Genomic DNA, 14,342 nt, shown 5'->3' on the forward strand with positions numbered 1-14,342 from the left:
ATATTTGGGATTTAATAATCTGAGAGTAAATGGTGAATATATAAAAACAGATCATTTTCCAACATTGGACAGATCCAAAATGACAACTTATATAGTGGTGAAATAAGTGTAAGAAAAAACATTTCTTTAACATACTACCACCAAGAGTTACTTCTGTTACATGTATGCATATAATAAGAATTCTTGTAATAGTTGTAATTAATTTGAACAGTACCATGTAATACAGACAAATACCCTAGCTAAAATTATGTTTCACAATTATGCTGTACACCTAAGTTAAATGTATTACGTCTAAATGCAGCTGCAAAAACAAGTCCTCCTAAATTTTTACACACTCAAATAAGTGAATACAATCTTGCTGTAACATCATAGAACTGTTCTATCAGATTTTACTGCCTACAGTAAAAAATAATTACTAAGGTTAAATAAAAGAACAATTCACGTATATGAAACTGTGCAAAAGATGAATAAAACAACTAATGAGAAGTGCTGAAAAAGGCATTTCAAAATAATGCGCAAAATGTTAATATTCATAAATAACCACAGGTTTTTTAGGACATTCTCGCAGTACCTGAAAAATACAAACAAACGATTCTAGCCATTATGAAATGTAAAGGGATCGAGGCCGCAGTTTTAAGTGAACTTCTTAATGTAACGTAGTTTCAGATAGGATATGACGAGGAATACGATGGACATGGTGGTCAAGGCCACATGATTCTCCCACAACCCCCAGGTGGTGTATTGTATTCCTAGGTAGTCCAGATACTGTTCTCCTGTACATCTGAAATCAAAGAAATCCACATTGGTAATCCCAATTTTTGTTTATATTTGCAAAGCTGAATTTTTATAATCTGTAAATGGTTTGAAAGCCAACAGGTTTGAGGTGTAAGTTGCTAACTCGTAATGAGATGGGCTTATTTTAATAGATAGCAGATGACGCAAGATCGCATTTTGAAGTTGACTCACGTCAAACCAGCGGCGTTCACACTGCAGTTGGTCATCGCGGCAGACGTGTTAGTGTTTCGGATCGCCGTCTCCTCACAGAACCTCAAATCCACAAACTCGTTGATCTTCAAGGCCTGAGGATACAAAGCGCATACAAAGAAAGCGAACACAAAAGATACTCAGGGACACCCAAATAAATAAATCAATAAATCTGGTACTCTTGCATGTTTGACGTACCGCAAGGCCGTAGCGAGGAATACTGAAGTACTTGAGCCAAGCCAGCCAATCCATGATACTGGGGAGATTCACGAGGAGACCTGAGAAAATCTTAAAGCGCACACGTGATAAAGCAGAAGATTATTTGAGAGAAGGAAAAAACAAAACACCAGCAGAGTCATAGAGAGGATATTTGATGCAATTCGAGCTTGCATTGTATTTTAGTTGAATCCGTACGCCTGACTGCCAGAGATCGCTAAGTATTTCAGGGGTTATATTGGCTCAGTTTGTGATGCTGCTCCACACGTGCACGCAATTTGCACAATGAGATTAAACAGCAGCTAGGAGAAAGCCGCAGAGCATTCTCCGTCCCGCAAGTCTGGCTTGTGTATATTGCAGGTGTTGTACATTGCATTTTATCATGGGATTCCACATAAAAAAATGGTAGTTACAACCCAACATTTTTTTATGAAAAATGGAAAAGCAAGGTTTAACCACATCTGCACCGTCAGATGACTTCCTATACAGTCTTCCTTGAAACTGAGTTTCATTCACATTATTCCGTTTTCCTCACCATCATAAAGACAAAGGTGATGGTCATGAAGATGTTGGCCAGAGCCACTACGGTCTGGTCGGCGGAGATGGCCATGGTCATGGCCGTGGCGGTGTAGGCCACCAGAGTTACGGTCAGTGTGAAGATCAGGAAGGCCGTCACCGTGGATTTGAGCCCTGTGTGGACACACAAACATACAGGCTGACTTTTCTAAATGTTCACCCTTATATCTGCAGACAACCTGGCTGTCGTTTATCAGTTTCTCCTATAGCTGACAATTTAGCCATTTGTTTTATTCTTATTTGGATCCTTAGTTGTACTCGTCACGTTGCAGATAACAGTGCTAGTTTTCTGTTTTTCACTTTGTTGCTCAGAGCCGGAGCTTATCAAGGCTGCAACTGGGTGAGTGGTGGGTTTCGCCCTGAAACGTTCAAAGGGCCATATAAGGATCACAAAGATGCGCAAACAATTCACGCGTCTGGGCAGTTTAGGGTCTTCTGCGTCATTTTTTGGGGGGGAAACCTGACGGAAACCCATGCAGACACATGGAGACTCCACACAAAAGACCCGTCATCTAAATCAAACCAGGAACATTTCGCTGTGAGACACCCTGTTTATTGTTTTGTGGAGTAAAAAAAAAAAAATTTACAAATTGCTGATTTTCTGGTAAGAGTACTGAATTATTACACACTCGAAAAAAGTAATCTTCATTTCTCTTCTTTCACTTCTCAAAGTAATCTCTTCATTTCCTGATTGACCCCAAGGATCAAATGGAGCAAACTTTTGAGAATCCCCACTTTCAAACTGTTACAGTTCTGTTGTCAAACGGACAAATACAGAAGATCTTTCCCGCCACATACCATAAACAACAATGCACTTTAATATTTAACCACACTGCTGACTTCACATTGCCACATTGCCACTTGGCACATCGCTGTCTTTCCTGCTGTATATGAGAAAAATATGTATGAATATTTTTATATAACACTACTTTTTTACACCCCAGATTTCATTTATTTTATTTTATTACCTGTTTTTTCATTTTCTGTTCCAGTATATTATGCTGCTGCTGCCAAATAATTTCAATAAAGTACATCTCATCTCAAAATCAACATCTCTTTCCGCCAAAAGTCCACAGAATACAAGGTGTTTGTCTCACCGATCATAAAGTAGACAACGCCGCTGAAGATGACAGAGGTGATGGTTCGCAGAGTGATGTCAGACAGGATCTTGGAGAGAAAGTAGACCGACACTCTGTAGTAGCCACTGATATATTCGTGCCTGTCGCAAAAAGCAAAGAAGAACGGACACAACTCTCCCCTCAGATGTGTAGTTAATGATATACTAATAAAAAAAATGTTTATTTGGCAAGTTTCCCCTGAGTTTTACTTTTCCTGCGGGGCTTCTGAACAGAAAACCTACACGAAAAGTTTCCTTTCAATGATGAAGAGCTCAGCTGCAGACACTGTGCTGAAACACTGGTTGGTGGTGATGAAGAAGAGGGCACCCATTCTGCGGGAAGAATGGAGGAGAATCTTGTCATGGAATATCCAATGGGAGAAACAATTTCACACCAACCAAAAGTTCAATCTCGGCACTAAATGAGGCCACCAGTGGTCAAGGGAGGCAGTTGAGGCAGTGCCTCACCTTGAAAACTAAAAATGATAAAATAAATATTAATATTTGTCTATCGATCTGTGTTACAAGTGTATTTTCTGGATGATTTTGCTATTTTTCAAGTAAAAATTGCTGAATTTACGTAAATCCCCAATCAGACAGTGCAGAAACGGGAGGTGCGGCAGTGGCAAGCCATGCCTCAGGTTTGAACAATCCCCTACAAACTGCGTTTTCTGGGCACATACTTGGTTCTGATTCTCAGCATTAATCGATATCATGTTTTCATATATTATATAGACCGCAACTTTCTACCACCTCTGTAATGTCTTTAATATAGTGTGACGGAATTATTAATACATATTGGGAAGAAACTGCAGAGAAAATTCATGAGGTGAGGCAGACAGTGCTATGTCACACCTGAAGGGGGCGTAAGTGAGCGGACAGGTGCTCGTTGCTGCCGTACTGCTGTAAGCAATAGGGTAAAATAAATAAGATTAATAAAAGAAAATATAGAGGACTTTTACAAAAAAGTGACAGAGCTTTTCATGAAGAATGGTAGGCACGGGGATTTCGTATACAAATAAAAGTAAGCCCAAAATGTTTTTCAGTATTATGAAATATATATATATATATATATATATATATATATATATATATATTTTTTTTTTTTTTTTTAAGTTGAAAAAAATCAAGTATTTGACAAAATTACTTTGACGCCAAGTGAATTATTCTTTTCTGTTACTGTTAGATTAAAGCACCAGAATTTAACATTTTAAAAACAGCTAAAAATTGAAATTATGTTACACACCACACTACACATTTATTTGTTTAGAATGAATATCATTTGTTGGGGAGTGCGGCATACATTTGCCCTGTCCGTTGTCTAGATGCCATAAAAGAAATGTTCTTTCTAGGCCAAATATGTTCCTGTGTGTGTGTGTGAGAGTGTGTGTGTGTGTGTGTGTGTGTGATGAGAGAGGAATACTGATGAGATATGAAAACATTACCAGCAGTCAATATGCATACTGCGAATTGAACGAAGGAATAACATACATTTTGAATCCTTACAATTATAAAACTGCATCCAAACGAATCAGTGCCTCACCAGCCATTAACCCCACTGCATGTCACTGGACCCCCCCCCCCCCCCACACACACACACACACAAACACACAGACACACACACACACACTGAAGTTCTGATACACATCCATTGTTAATGGAGCGTAGGGTAGACACATTTAATCTGCACGAACTGGTGTCTGCAATACTGGCTATGTATTGACTACGAACATAATGCCATTAGGTGCTTATATTCCATTGAAGCATGGTCAGAGAGAAAGAGAGGGACCATTGAGGTTTCTGACTTGCCTCAATGAGCTTGTGTGTACCAGCTTGTGCCCAATAGAATATGGTAAGAGGATTAAACAGGCAGGAATTTACACAAAGGTTAATGCAAAGTGTTCCATATGTGTAGTGTGAGGCACTTGAACACTTGAGTTTGCTCTGTGACATCGAGGAACATTACACAGCAGGTATGCAACAAGTACAATCGGGTTTCCTGAAGAACAAAGACTGTGTATGTGCAACTCAGACTGAAGACGTAGATCTATTCTTGAAGATTGATTTATTGGATTTTGCTGCCTTTTGTATGAGCGCATCTGCAACTCACGCAGCATTCACAGGTGAGGAGCAGATGTATGCAAGACATCACTACGACACTATTTCTACTACAAGACGGGTCTCTTACCTGTTTTGGATACCACTTTGATCGTCTTTGACCTGAAAGAAAATGGCCCCCACAATGACAGCGAGAAAAATGTGGACTCCCACCTGCAAAGAAACCCATGAAATGTTTTACATGTGGAAACTGAATCTGCAAAAAATATTTGTTATCAGGTTATATCAGGATAGTTGCGCTTGTACATGGTCAAAAGTCCCGGTTGAGCCACAAATAACAGCCCATAACAGTGGAAGAAAACATTTATAGATCTATTTAATAATTTTCTGACAAACGTACTCAAGTATCCATTTTAGCCCCCCGTATTATTAGAGCATATATTTTTTAACAATTAGGTATAGCCAGCATATGCAGCAGTGTTTTATTTTAAATGTAATTTTTTACAGTATTTAACAAGATTTTGGGCAGGAGGGTTTGATTCCAACACTTCCCATGTGGACTTTACATGTTTTCCCAATATCTGTGTGGGTTTCCTTCGGTTTTTCCGGTTTCCTCCCACAGTCCAAAAATCAGTCAGTGAATTTGGTTCATTGTGGCCCTAAATCGCCCATATGTGTGAAAGACAGTGAATGATTATATGTCTCTGTATGAGGCCCTATGTGGCCCCAGTCGTGGGTGACTACGACCTCTCGGAAAAGATTTCAACACATCTGTGATCCTAACTGCAGGATAAGTGGTCTTCTTCATTGAAATTGTTCGGAATAATTGGATAGTCAATATAAATGCTATTGCTTGTTGTTAAATGGGCATTTAGTATTTCATATAAATTGCAATTTCCTGGAGGAAAATAAAAAGAAATTTATTAAAGGGAAATGTTACATCACCTGCTTCTGTCCAAAAATTACATTTGATATGATACTACAGTAAAATATCAAAAAATTCAGGTTTGCAATATTCACTTGCTTTTAGTGAATTCCCATTAAGCACAATGATCCATAAGAAAGGGAGGAGTAGTTAAATTTTGAAGAAGAAGTCAGATGTTCATAATGGAATAAACTAAGCAGATAGTGTAAGGCAATTCAATACTTCGGTTGTATCAACAGCAACCTGTCATTGACATGAAAAGTTAACTCAAAAGCATTGTTTCATAAGCAGACAAAAATATCGTGGAACAAAACAAAAAACTGTGTTCCTTGGGATCAGGGGTTAAGTGGGCGCCCTTCCTCTGACGGCCCTTTCCAAGAAACTTGCCGAGCCGGTGATGGGGGGATGACAGAAGAAAGTGAGAAAAGCGAAAACGACACAAGTTTTAATCCTAACAATTTACCGATTATGACAGGCCTAAGCGGTTCCCAGGGTGAAGGGATCAGCTAATAGGGTTGAGCCCTTTTTCTGCTCATTCCCCCCAGCCCCTCATGTGAAAGCAGGGCAGTGGAGTGATAGGTCATGATGCCATCATGTGATGAGTCCCGGACCGCAGCCAGGGGGGCTTTAGCCAGATATGATATCAGTTCAGATCCTGGCCCAAAGAGGCAAGAGTCGGGTCACAACAGTCACCAAAGCCGATTACAGGCGCCCACGCCACCTAGAGCCCCACTTGTAGGATTATTGTGACTTATTTGGGGCCAATTAGCTGTTAATAATTCTTAAAGTGAGGAGACTTCTCAAGGCATTTTCCTGCCATTGGATGACTAATGAGAGTTAAGGCTTGACCCTTCCAAAGTGCTGTCCGTCTACGATGACAAGAAGCGACACTGATCACTATCTCTCTCCATTCTTTGAGTTTTTGCACAGAACACAAGCGATAGAGATGCAGCCTGATGTTAGAAGCTCTATTCTGTGTATAAAGAACCCAAAACAAAACCCGAATGCAGAAAACCGAAGGTAAACCAACTTAAATCAACTTAAAATAAAGTCTTCATGAATCACATTCAATATCATGTAGTTTATGAATGCAGGACAGTTCTATCTGAGTGTCATGTTTTTACTGTTGATAATAAACCTTACTTTGAGAAAGTAAAAATCTAAATCTAGGGGCGGAAACCATCTCTTTGTCTAAGAACAAGTTTGACAAAGCTTATAGATTTGGCCAATCTGCCAATACAGGCTTACTCTGCTGAGCAGTGACGCGCAGTCAAGGGAGGCAGGAGAGGCCGTGCCTCACTTGCCAATCTTTGACAGCAAAAAAAAAATGTAAAATGTAAAAAATAATGGAATGGTTATATTTATCGGTGATTTGCACTATAAAGGTATTTTACATTTAAGTTCACCAGTTTTAGATTGTTTTTTATTCAAATTCACTGGGGTTTCACTGAGAAGGGATGTGCAGTGAGGCTGTGGACTGTTGAGCCTCGATGTGGGCCGCGCATTTACGGCTGACTGCTGGCGTGCTCTGCACTAAGACCGTACCGCAGTCTCGATGTCGCAATGAAAATGTTTAACATTTTGCTATACAAAAAAAAAACACTGTACATTTCCAAAGTACATAGTTTTTTAAGTGTATGTGGTCTTTTGCTGAGTGATCATTAAACAGCTGCAAAGAGCCTCCAAGTGAGGCACGCAGTACTCCTGCCTCATGGTAAGAGGCGCTCCTTGCTGTTAACTGTTGCCAGTTACATGGTGAATAAGCTACTCTGTAGGGTTCATATGTTATTAAATCTGATTATGATGAAGTCAGTGCCTCACCAGCTATGAACCTCACCACACACCACTGGTGCTGAGCATCATGATATCCCATGATGCTCTTTCCTCATTCCTCCCACTCTTCCTATCACGTCTGCTCTTCCCGTTATTCAATAACTGATCATAACCTCATATCGTCAACCTCGGCTTTCTCGTTTCACAGGTTCAGGCGTGGCTGTATTTCCACCATCCACCATTGTCATTACTTTTATAATTCCAAAGCAATTACAATGTAAATGTTGGATTTCTGGAAATCATTTTAAAAAACAGCAGCCAAGACCTTCTATTCACGGTGTCTGACATTGTTGTGGTTTGATCCTGTATAAATAAAAATCTGACTTGACTTGATTAACTCTCACCTGGGCTACAGATGTTTGTGGATTCAGCATGAGGTTCTGGAAGGTTCTCTTGAGGACCCAACGTAGCTGATGGAGGAACGAGCTGTTGTAGGTGATTGTGCGAGACTTTGGGCGAGGAATACATTCCTTATCCTGCACGATTCGCCCCAGCTCCGCACTGGTGTCACCGGCGTAGCTGCTGTTCCTGAACTCCTCCACCAGGCGCTCCTCCACGCTCTGCCTGGAGCTGCGGAGCTCCTCAAAATCCAGATCTGCACCCAGAACACAGTGTTTTCTGTGTTCTCGTAAATACGTACATAACCACATCCATAATGACTCCGTGGAGTTACCTTCAGAGCTGCTCTCTTTCAGTGATGTGATAGTGAAGTCTCCATTGATGACATCCAGGAAGAAGTCAGCTGGATTGTTGTGGGGCTCACAGGAGTATCCTAGAAATCACAGTAAATGGACATTTATTATTTTCACATTTTCAACTAAGCTCAAACATACATGGTATTTATGAAAAGACAAAAAATAATGAGTATCTAAAGAATGATCACCGATGTTTGCAAAGTAGTCCAAAGCATTAGGCGCTGGTCCGTGGTATACCATTTTGCCATTGACCAGCAAGGTAAGAGTGTCGAACAGTCTGTAGATGGAGTATCGGGGTTGGTGGATGGACATTATTATGGTTCTCCCATGACTGGCCATTCTGTGGAAAAGCATAATTCGAATCCATAAAATAATAAAACAAATGAATGCCCATTCAATAGTTATTTTTTTTCTAGTCTTTCATTTTTTTCAGACCAGGCTAAGTTAGTTCCAGGCTATTACAGAAATTAAATTCCAGGCACTCATGACCCTCACTATTTCAGGAATGATCTTTAGCATTCAAAGGTTTTCTACAGCAAGGACACACACACATACACACAGACACACACACAATTTTAAAGTAATTCTCATGGAAAATGTGTCTGCCTCTACTTACTGAATGGTCACAGAGAGATCTTGTTCTTTAATGTCAAGTAAAACACATCTTCTGCTGCTGCTAAAAAATATCCACGGTCATATTTACTGGTAGCCTTCTGAGCCAATGATACATTTTGTTGTTCTGTCGCCACAATCCAGGATTCATGACTTATCATTTAACAGGGATTGAGACAAATTTATGTTGGTTGTGCCTACACACACACATGCACACACACGTCACCAAAATACCGTCAAACTGAGGTTCAAAAAGCGACACAAGACGCCCGTCTCGTGGGATTTTTCAAATGATCCATTTTCATTATAAGGTAAGCTTGGTAATTCCTGCACAAACACAATTCTTCTTGTTCAGTCTATAGAAAGCCAGTGAAAAATAGCCCATTACACTCCTGATATGTATTTATTCATTCATTTATTTTTTTGTCAAGTGGCGTTTTTTAAAACCATGATAGAAGCATCAGCATGTGTTAAGTTCCCTAAGTACCTCCATTTCAGTCAGTGTTCAGTTCATTTGAAAAAGCAACAACAAAGCCCAAAACCAAACAACACAGCAATATTTCTGTATTTTTCGCTGTGCTGTTTTTAATCTCGTTATTTCTTGGAAAACAGTTTTTTATCTTTAAATTAATATTTATTAAATATAACTGCCATCGTCTTAAAGTCAATAAGATCCTGAAGTTTTAGAGCTTGTATTTTTAAGGATAAGTGATTCATGTGTTCTCTCTTACCTGCATTATTCATCAGTCTAAGGGCACCTCTGTGCATCTTACTTATCACCTCCATAATACTTTTGACTGTGTTTCCCTGCACAGTAACTTAAATACGGTAAAAGTAAAGTACAGCAAAAACGTTGGGAAACATACTGAACATTTTTCACTTCCTCTCTCCCAGGGACACGCTATTTACAAAAATGTATCAGTCAGCCAATATTGTTACATCTTTGCAGATTTTCAGGTAATTTCTTGAGAATTCTAGGTTGTCAACTAACATTGCTGTAAAAAAGGACATGAAATTAATTAAATTCATTAAAGATTATTAAAATAATAATAATAGTTATAATAATAATAATCATCATCATCATCATTATTATTATTATTATATTAATGATTAAGTACTATGTTATTATCATTGTTGTGGTTATTGTTATAGTTATTTTAATAATTGCAGAAAAGGTGACATTTTAACATTTAAAATTATAAAGCTGCAGAATCCTCTGTGGATACCAAGAAATGTAACATCAGACTTTGACAGGGAAACCACATAATAACCTTCTCAGCAGCAGCAGAACAGAGTTGGCAGTGCTGGCGTCCAGTCCTGTGGTCGGTTCATCCAGGAAAAGAACGGAAGGATCAATAATCAGCTCCATGCCGATGTTGGTCCTCTTCCTCTCTCCTCCCGAGATCCCCCGGCTCATCTGAGTGCCCACCTTGGAAGACAAAAAGAAAAAAAAAAACAACAACCCATCCAGCGAGGGATCAGGGACCAATTCATACCCGCGTTTCAGATCTGATCCTGCGCGATCATCCACCTTGCAATCGGCCACTTTGGTGAGTCCCAGCTCTTGGATGAGGTGGTTCACCCGAGCCTCTTTCTCGGTCTGGGGCACCGAGCTGGGCAGCCGCAGGGCGGCGGAAAACCTCAGGTTTTCCCTCACGGTCAGAGTCCCCATCACCACGTCTTCCTGGGGAGGGGTCAGAAGTCAGGCGCAAAGTAAATAAAGCCATGCAATCATTAAGGGTTGAGATCCATACAAAATGTAGACACACCTGGACCACGTAGCCGGAGAGGCACTTGAAGTTTTCCGGTTGCGGCGCCCCATCAATGAGTACTTCTCCGGAGAGACCCGAGGGGTCCTTTCTCGCCGCCAGAATATCCAAGAATCTGCAGAGAGAAATTGAATAGGTAATTAAAATTGTACCAGATTTGCAACATTTCCAATATGTTCATAATGAACATTTTTAATCTGGGAAGTTACTCACGAAGACTTTCCACTTCCCGTTGGGCCAAGAATTGCATTCAGGCCAGGTCTCATAATGCCACTGCAGGAGGCAAATTCAAATAAAGGACGTATAATTTTAAATCAGTTTAAATTGCAATTAAACATTAAAAATCTTTAGACGTCACTGCAGACTGTGATAGAAATATGAAGAGAGAGAATCAACGGGTGGATTAAGATGTTTCTTTGACAGAAAACGTGTCTTTTGCAAAGTTCCGAAGCTTAGAAACCTTCTTTTCCTACATCGCTAATGAAATAATGCGACAAAAATGATTTTTGTTCTCGATCACTGCGCACACAAGGATCTATACTGTGGCGCAAAAGCACCGAAAAGAAAACTTCAGAGAGAACTGTTAGAAAAGAAGAAGAAAAAAAAGCACAAGAAAACGTCTGTGTTATAAAATGGAATTAAAAGATTGAATAAAGGCCGGAGAGAACATCACGTGACGCTGTTTAATTCGTTTCCCTGGCAGACTGTTCTTTAGTGCATCAGAGAGATTATATGCAAGAAACCATGCTTAATATCATATAATTAACACTGAGGCAGGAAAAAGCCCAAAATCAAATGAAATGATTCATTCTTCCATGGGAAATGTCAGGCACATTTAATACCATCAGAAAGAAGCCAATGTAAGGAGTCTATTCACTATTGTCCATTATTGCTTCAAAAAACGAGAAATCATAATTAAAAAGGGAACATTTCACAGTCCCATCCAAATACGTTGTTCTTTTTTTTTTTTATGGACATCAGAAAAAAAAGCAGCATTTAAGTTGGAAATTGAAAGGCAAACAGTGTATTTATCAATTTAACTTGACTGTTATAAACTGACCTGAGGTCCACTAAGATTTCCCTGAGAGTTGTGGTCCTCTTGCACAGGAAACCGCTCTTCAGATGAACTTTGTATCGGATGTTGTGGAAGCTCACGGTGGACCCACGAGGCTGCTTGGCCTCGTCCATGGCAGCGATCACCTTGGACCCGACAGTCCCGTTGGTGCCGATGTCTTCTATCATCGCGATATTGGTGTGATTGGGATGCTCCATCTTCCTATGCGGCGGCTACACTATTGAAAATAAGGAGAGAACACATCAGCGGTGCTACGGGTCTGCAGGAATTCATGTTATTTTCTGTTTGTAGTTAAGGCTCATGAAGCAAAATATATATGTCGGTTTTATTTAAAAAAAATGAATAAAAAAATTTCCACAAATACCTTTACTTGTAGAGACAATCGATTTGATGATCGGTTTTCGCACGATTGAGCAAAAATAGTATTTCCCATGAAATGTATGATTTATTGAATTGAATTTGTGGCATAAGTACAGATAGTTACTGCAGATACTGTTAAAGTCTCATTTTTGGAAAATTTGCAACTAAAGTGACAGGAATTCAACCGTACAAGAATGAGTGAATAATTGCATTGTGAGTAATATCAAATAATCATAACTGAAAGACTGAAATCAAGAAGTCCACAAAACCTACATGATAAAATATCTTGAAATCTTGTCAGTTATTTAGGACTTGCAGTGAAACAGCTTTAATATATGTAAACATGCGTCGATAAAGTCCTCTAGATTCATGACTTAGTTTATGCATTTTTAATAAAGGTTTTTATCTCATTGGGACACATGCAAGATACCTAAGTGTGATTGTTTCAGTCATGGCTTATGCCAAATTTAAAACCATAGGTGACAGAATGTTATGATTTTATCCAACTAAAATAAATAAATAAATAAATAAATGAATAAATACATTTTTTAAAAACCATTAAAAAAAAAACATTTTTTTTAAAACCTTTGCCAACTATGTCAAAGGAAAGCCAGGAAAAGCCTCATCTTACTTGAACTAAATCACTCCAAGAGCGTGGTTTCCCAAAGTCACAGCTACGCACCCAACTTTGCATTCTTCCTTTGGAATTTTAAAGTTATTTTAAATACCTCTTCAAACCCAGTAAATCGGACGTCTCAGCTGACTCCACTCCCCAAATTCCATTTAAATCAAATGCATTCGGCTGAAGAGTAGAACTTGTAATAATAAAGCTGTTCTGACTTACCAAGCTGAGTGAGAATGAAAAGGCTGCTGGTTGGAGTCCTGCTGCAGCCGTCAGGAACAGAGAGAGGCCAACTAACATCTCATGACAGCAGAGACAGGTGCCTCACCACACACACACACACACACACACACACACACACACACACACACACACACACACACTCAACTGGGATCCCACAATGCTTTAACCCCTTATGCCACCCGATGTCTTTTCAGGTCTGCACGGTCACTGCACTTCATGTGACAGAATATCAAGACTGCATCTGAAAAATACATCTGGATTACTTCTTATGTGCTTGTATGACACCGTGCATGAACATAGTTCTCCAGGAATTTAGATAATTTTAAGGAGGCTGTTTTTTTCCCTCCTTTTCTTAGCACATTTAAAGTGATTGCCCTAGATTTTTCTAAAAAAAGAAGACAGTTTTATGAAAATATCGATTAGCCTGACATTAACTAAGGCTAATCTGAGTTGGGAATTTGTACTTCCAAACAAAAAGTAGGTTGGAGGCAGATGGGAGCGGAAGATCCTTTCCTGAGTGAGAAACTGGCACAGGGTCGCACGGGTGGGATCAGGAACTGGCAAATTGACCGGCTCACATGCAAGACCGATCAAAGGGCCGGGCCGAGACGGAGAGAAAGCGCAGAAGTGAAGGCAAGCATGGGGCCGACTGATAGAGCGAGCAACAGAAACAGGACGGGAAATGGGGCGGGTGTTTTGAGAGTGGCGTCTATGCATGGAGCCTCATCATGGGGCGAGATCAACAGATGAAAATCTGTTTGGATTTATTTTTATGTCTAATTTCCTGCTGGTTTTGTTTCAAAAGCTTCCTTGTTTTTGATCAATATCTTCTCGGTGACCTAATGTTGGTTTGCTAATGGCATTCATTTGTTGAGAAAACAACTAGGGAAATTCAGAAGCTAATTATTAATAAGGAAAAATTGCTTGAAACGGCAGGTTTCCTGGTTCAATTCTGACAGGGACCTTTGTGTTTGGAGTTGGCCGCGTCTGCATGGGTTTCCTCGGGTTTCCCAAATTACTCAGGCATGTGAATGACAGGTAATGGTCTCTATGCAAGTGACAGAGTGAATGGTTGGTGTTTCTATATGATGTGTGAATGACGGATTGAGTGGTTGTGTGTCTTGGTATGAGTCACTGTGATCGATTGGCGAACGGTCCAACATGATCACATTTATAGCCAGTGACGGCTGAAATAAGCTCCCTCTGTTTGAGTGCAGGATAAACAGTATTGATGATGAATGAATCCTTTAAAAGCCA

General features: G+C 39.7%; 1 protein-coding gene across 5 annotated transcripts; it reads right to left on the reverse strand.

Annotated features, from left to right (window-relative positions):
• Positions 1-24: 24 nt before the first annotated feature.
• Positions 25-12,191, reverse strand: abcg2d (ATP binding cassette subfamily G member 2 (JR blood group)). Of its 5 annotated transcripts, none has more exons than XM_086157317.1 (15): positions 11,846-12,191; positions 10,999-11,058; positions 10,786-10,900; positions 10,548-10,700; positions 10,288-10,445; positions 8,593-8,744; positions 8,383-8,481; positions 8,054-8,304; positions 5,082-5,164; positions 3,137-3,226; positions 2,874-2,995; positions 1,736-1,890; positions 1,183-1,272; positions 1,012-1,079; positions 25-781 (listed from the first exon to the last, which is right to left on the reverse strand). In XM_086157317.1, the coding sequence occupies exons 1-15, from the start codon at positions 12,055-12,057 to the stop codon at positions 634-636; spliced, it is 1,956 nt and encodes a 651-aa protein (XP_086013443.1). In that variant the 5' UTR covers positions 12,058-12,191; the 3' UTR covers positions 25-633. The 5 variants fall into 5 exon arrangements, with proteins under 5 accessions (XP_086013443.1, XP_086013442.1, XP_086013441.1 ...); XM_086157316.1 differs by having other exon boundaries at positions 25-773; positions 989-1,079; XM_086157315.1 differs by having other exon boundaries at positions 967-1,079.
• Positions 12,192-14,342: the final 2,151 nt, after the last annotated feature.

Source organism: Fistularia commersonii, chromosome 12, assembly GCF_037954325.1.
Source record: "Fistularia commersonii isolate RoL2024-O1a breed Wild chromosome 12, RoL_Fcom_v1.0, whole genome shotgun sequence".
Taxonomy (NCBI): domain Eukaryota; kingdom Metazoa; phylum Chordata; class Actinopteri; order Syngnathiformes; family Fistulariidae; genus Fistularia; species Fistularia commersonii.

Coding starts and splice junctions, on each gene's coding strand:
- abcg2d (XM_086157313.1), bottom strand. CDS start 12,057: ATGGAGCATCCCAATCACACCAATATCGCGATGATAGAAGACATCGGC. Junction 5,165..8,053: donor CACAAACATCTGTAGCCCAG/GTGAGAGTTAAT, acceptor GTTTCTTTGCAG/GTGGGAGTCCACATTTTTCT. Junction 3,227..5,081: donor CAAAGTGGTATCCAAAACAG/GTAAGAGACCCG, acceptor TTCTTCCCGCAG/AATGGGTGCCCTCTTCTTCA.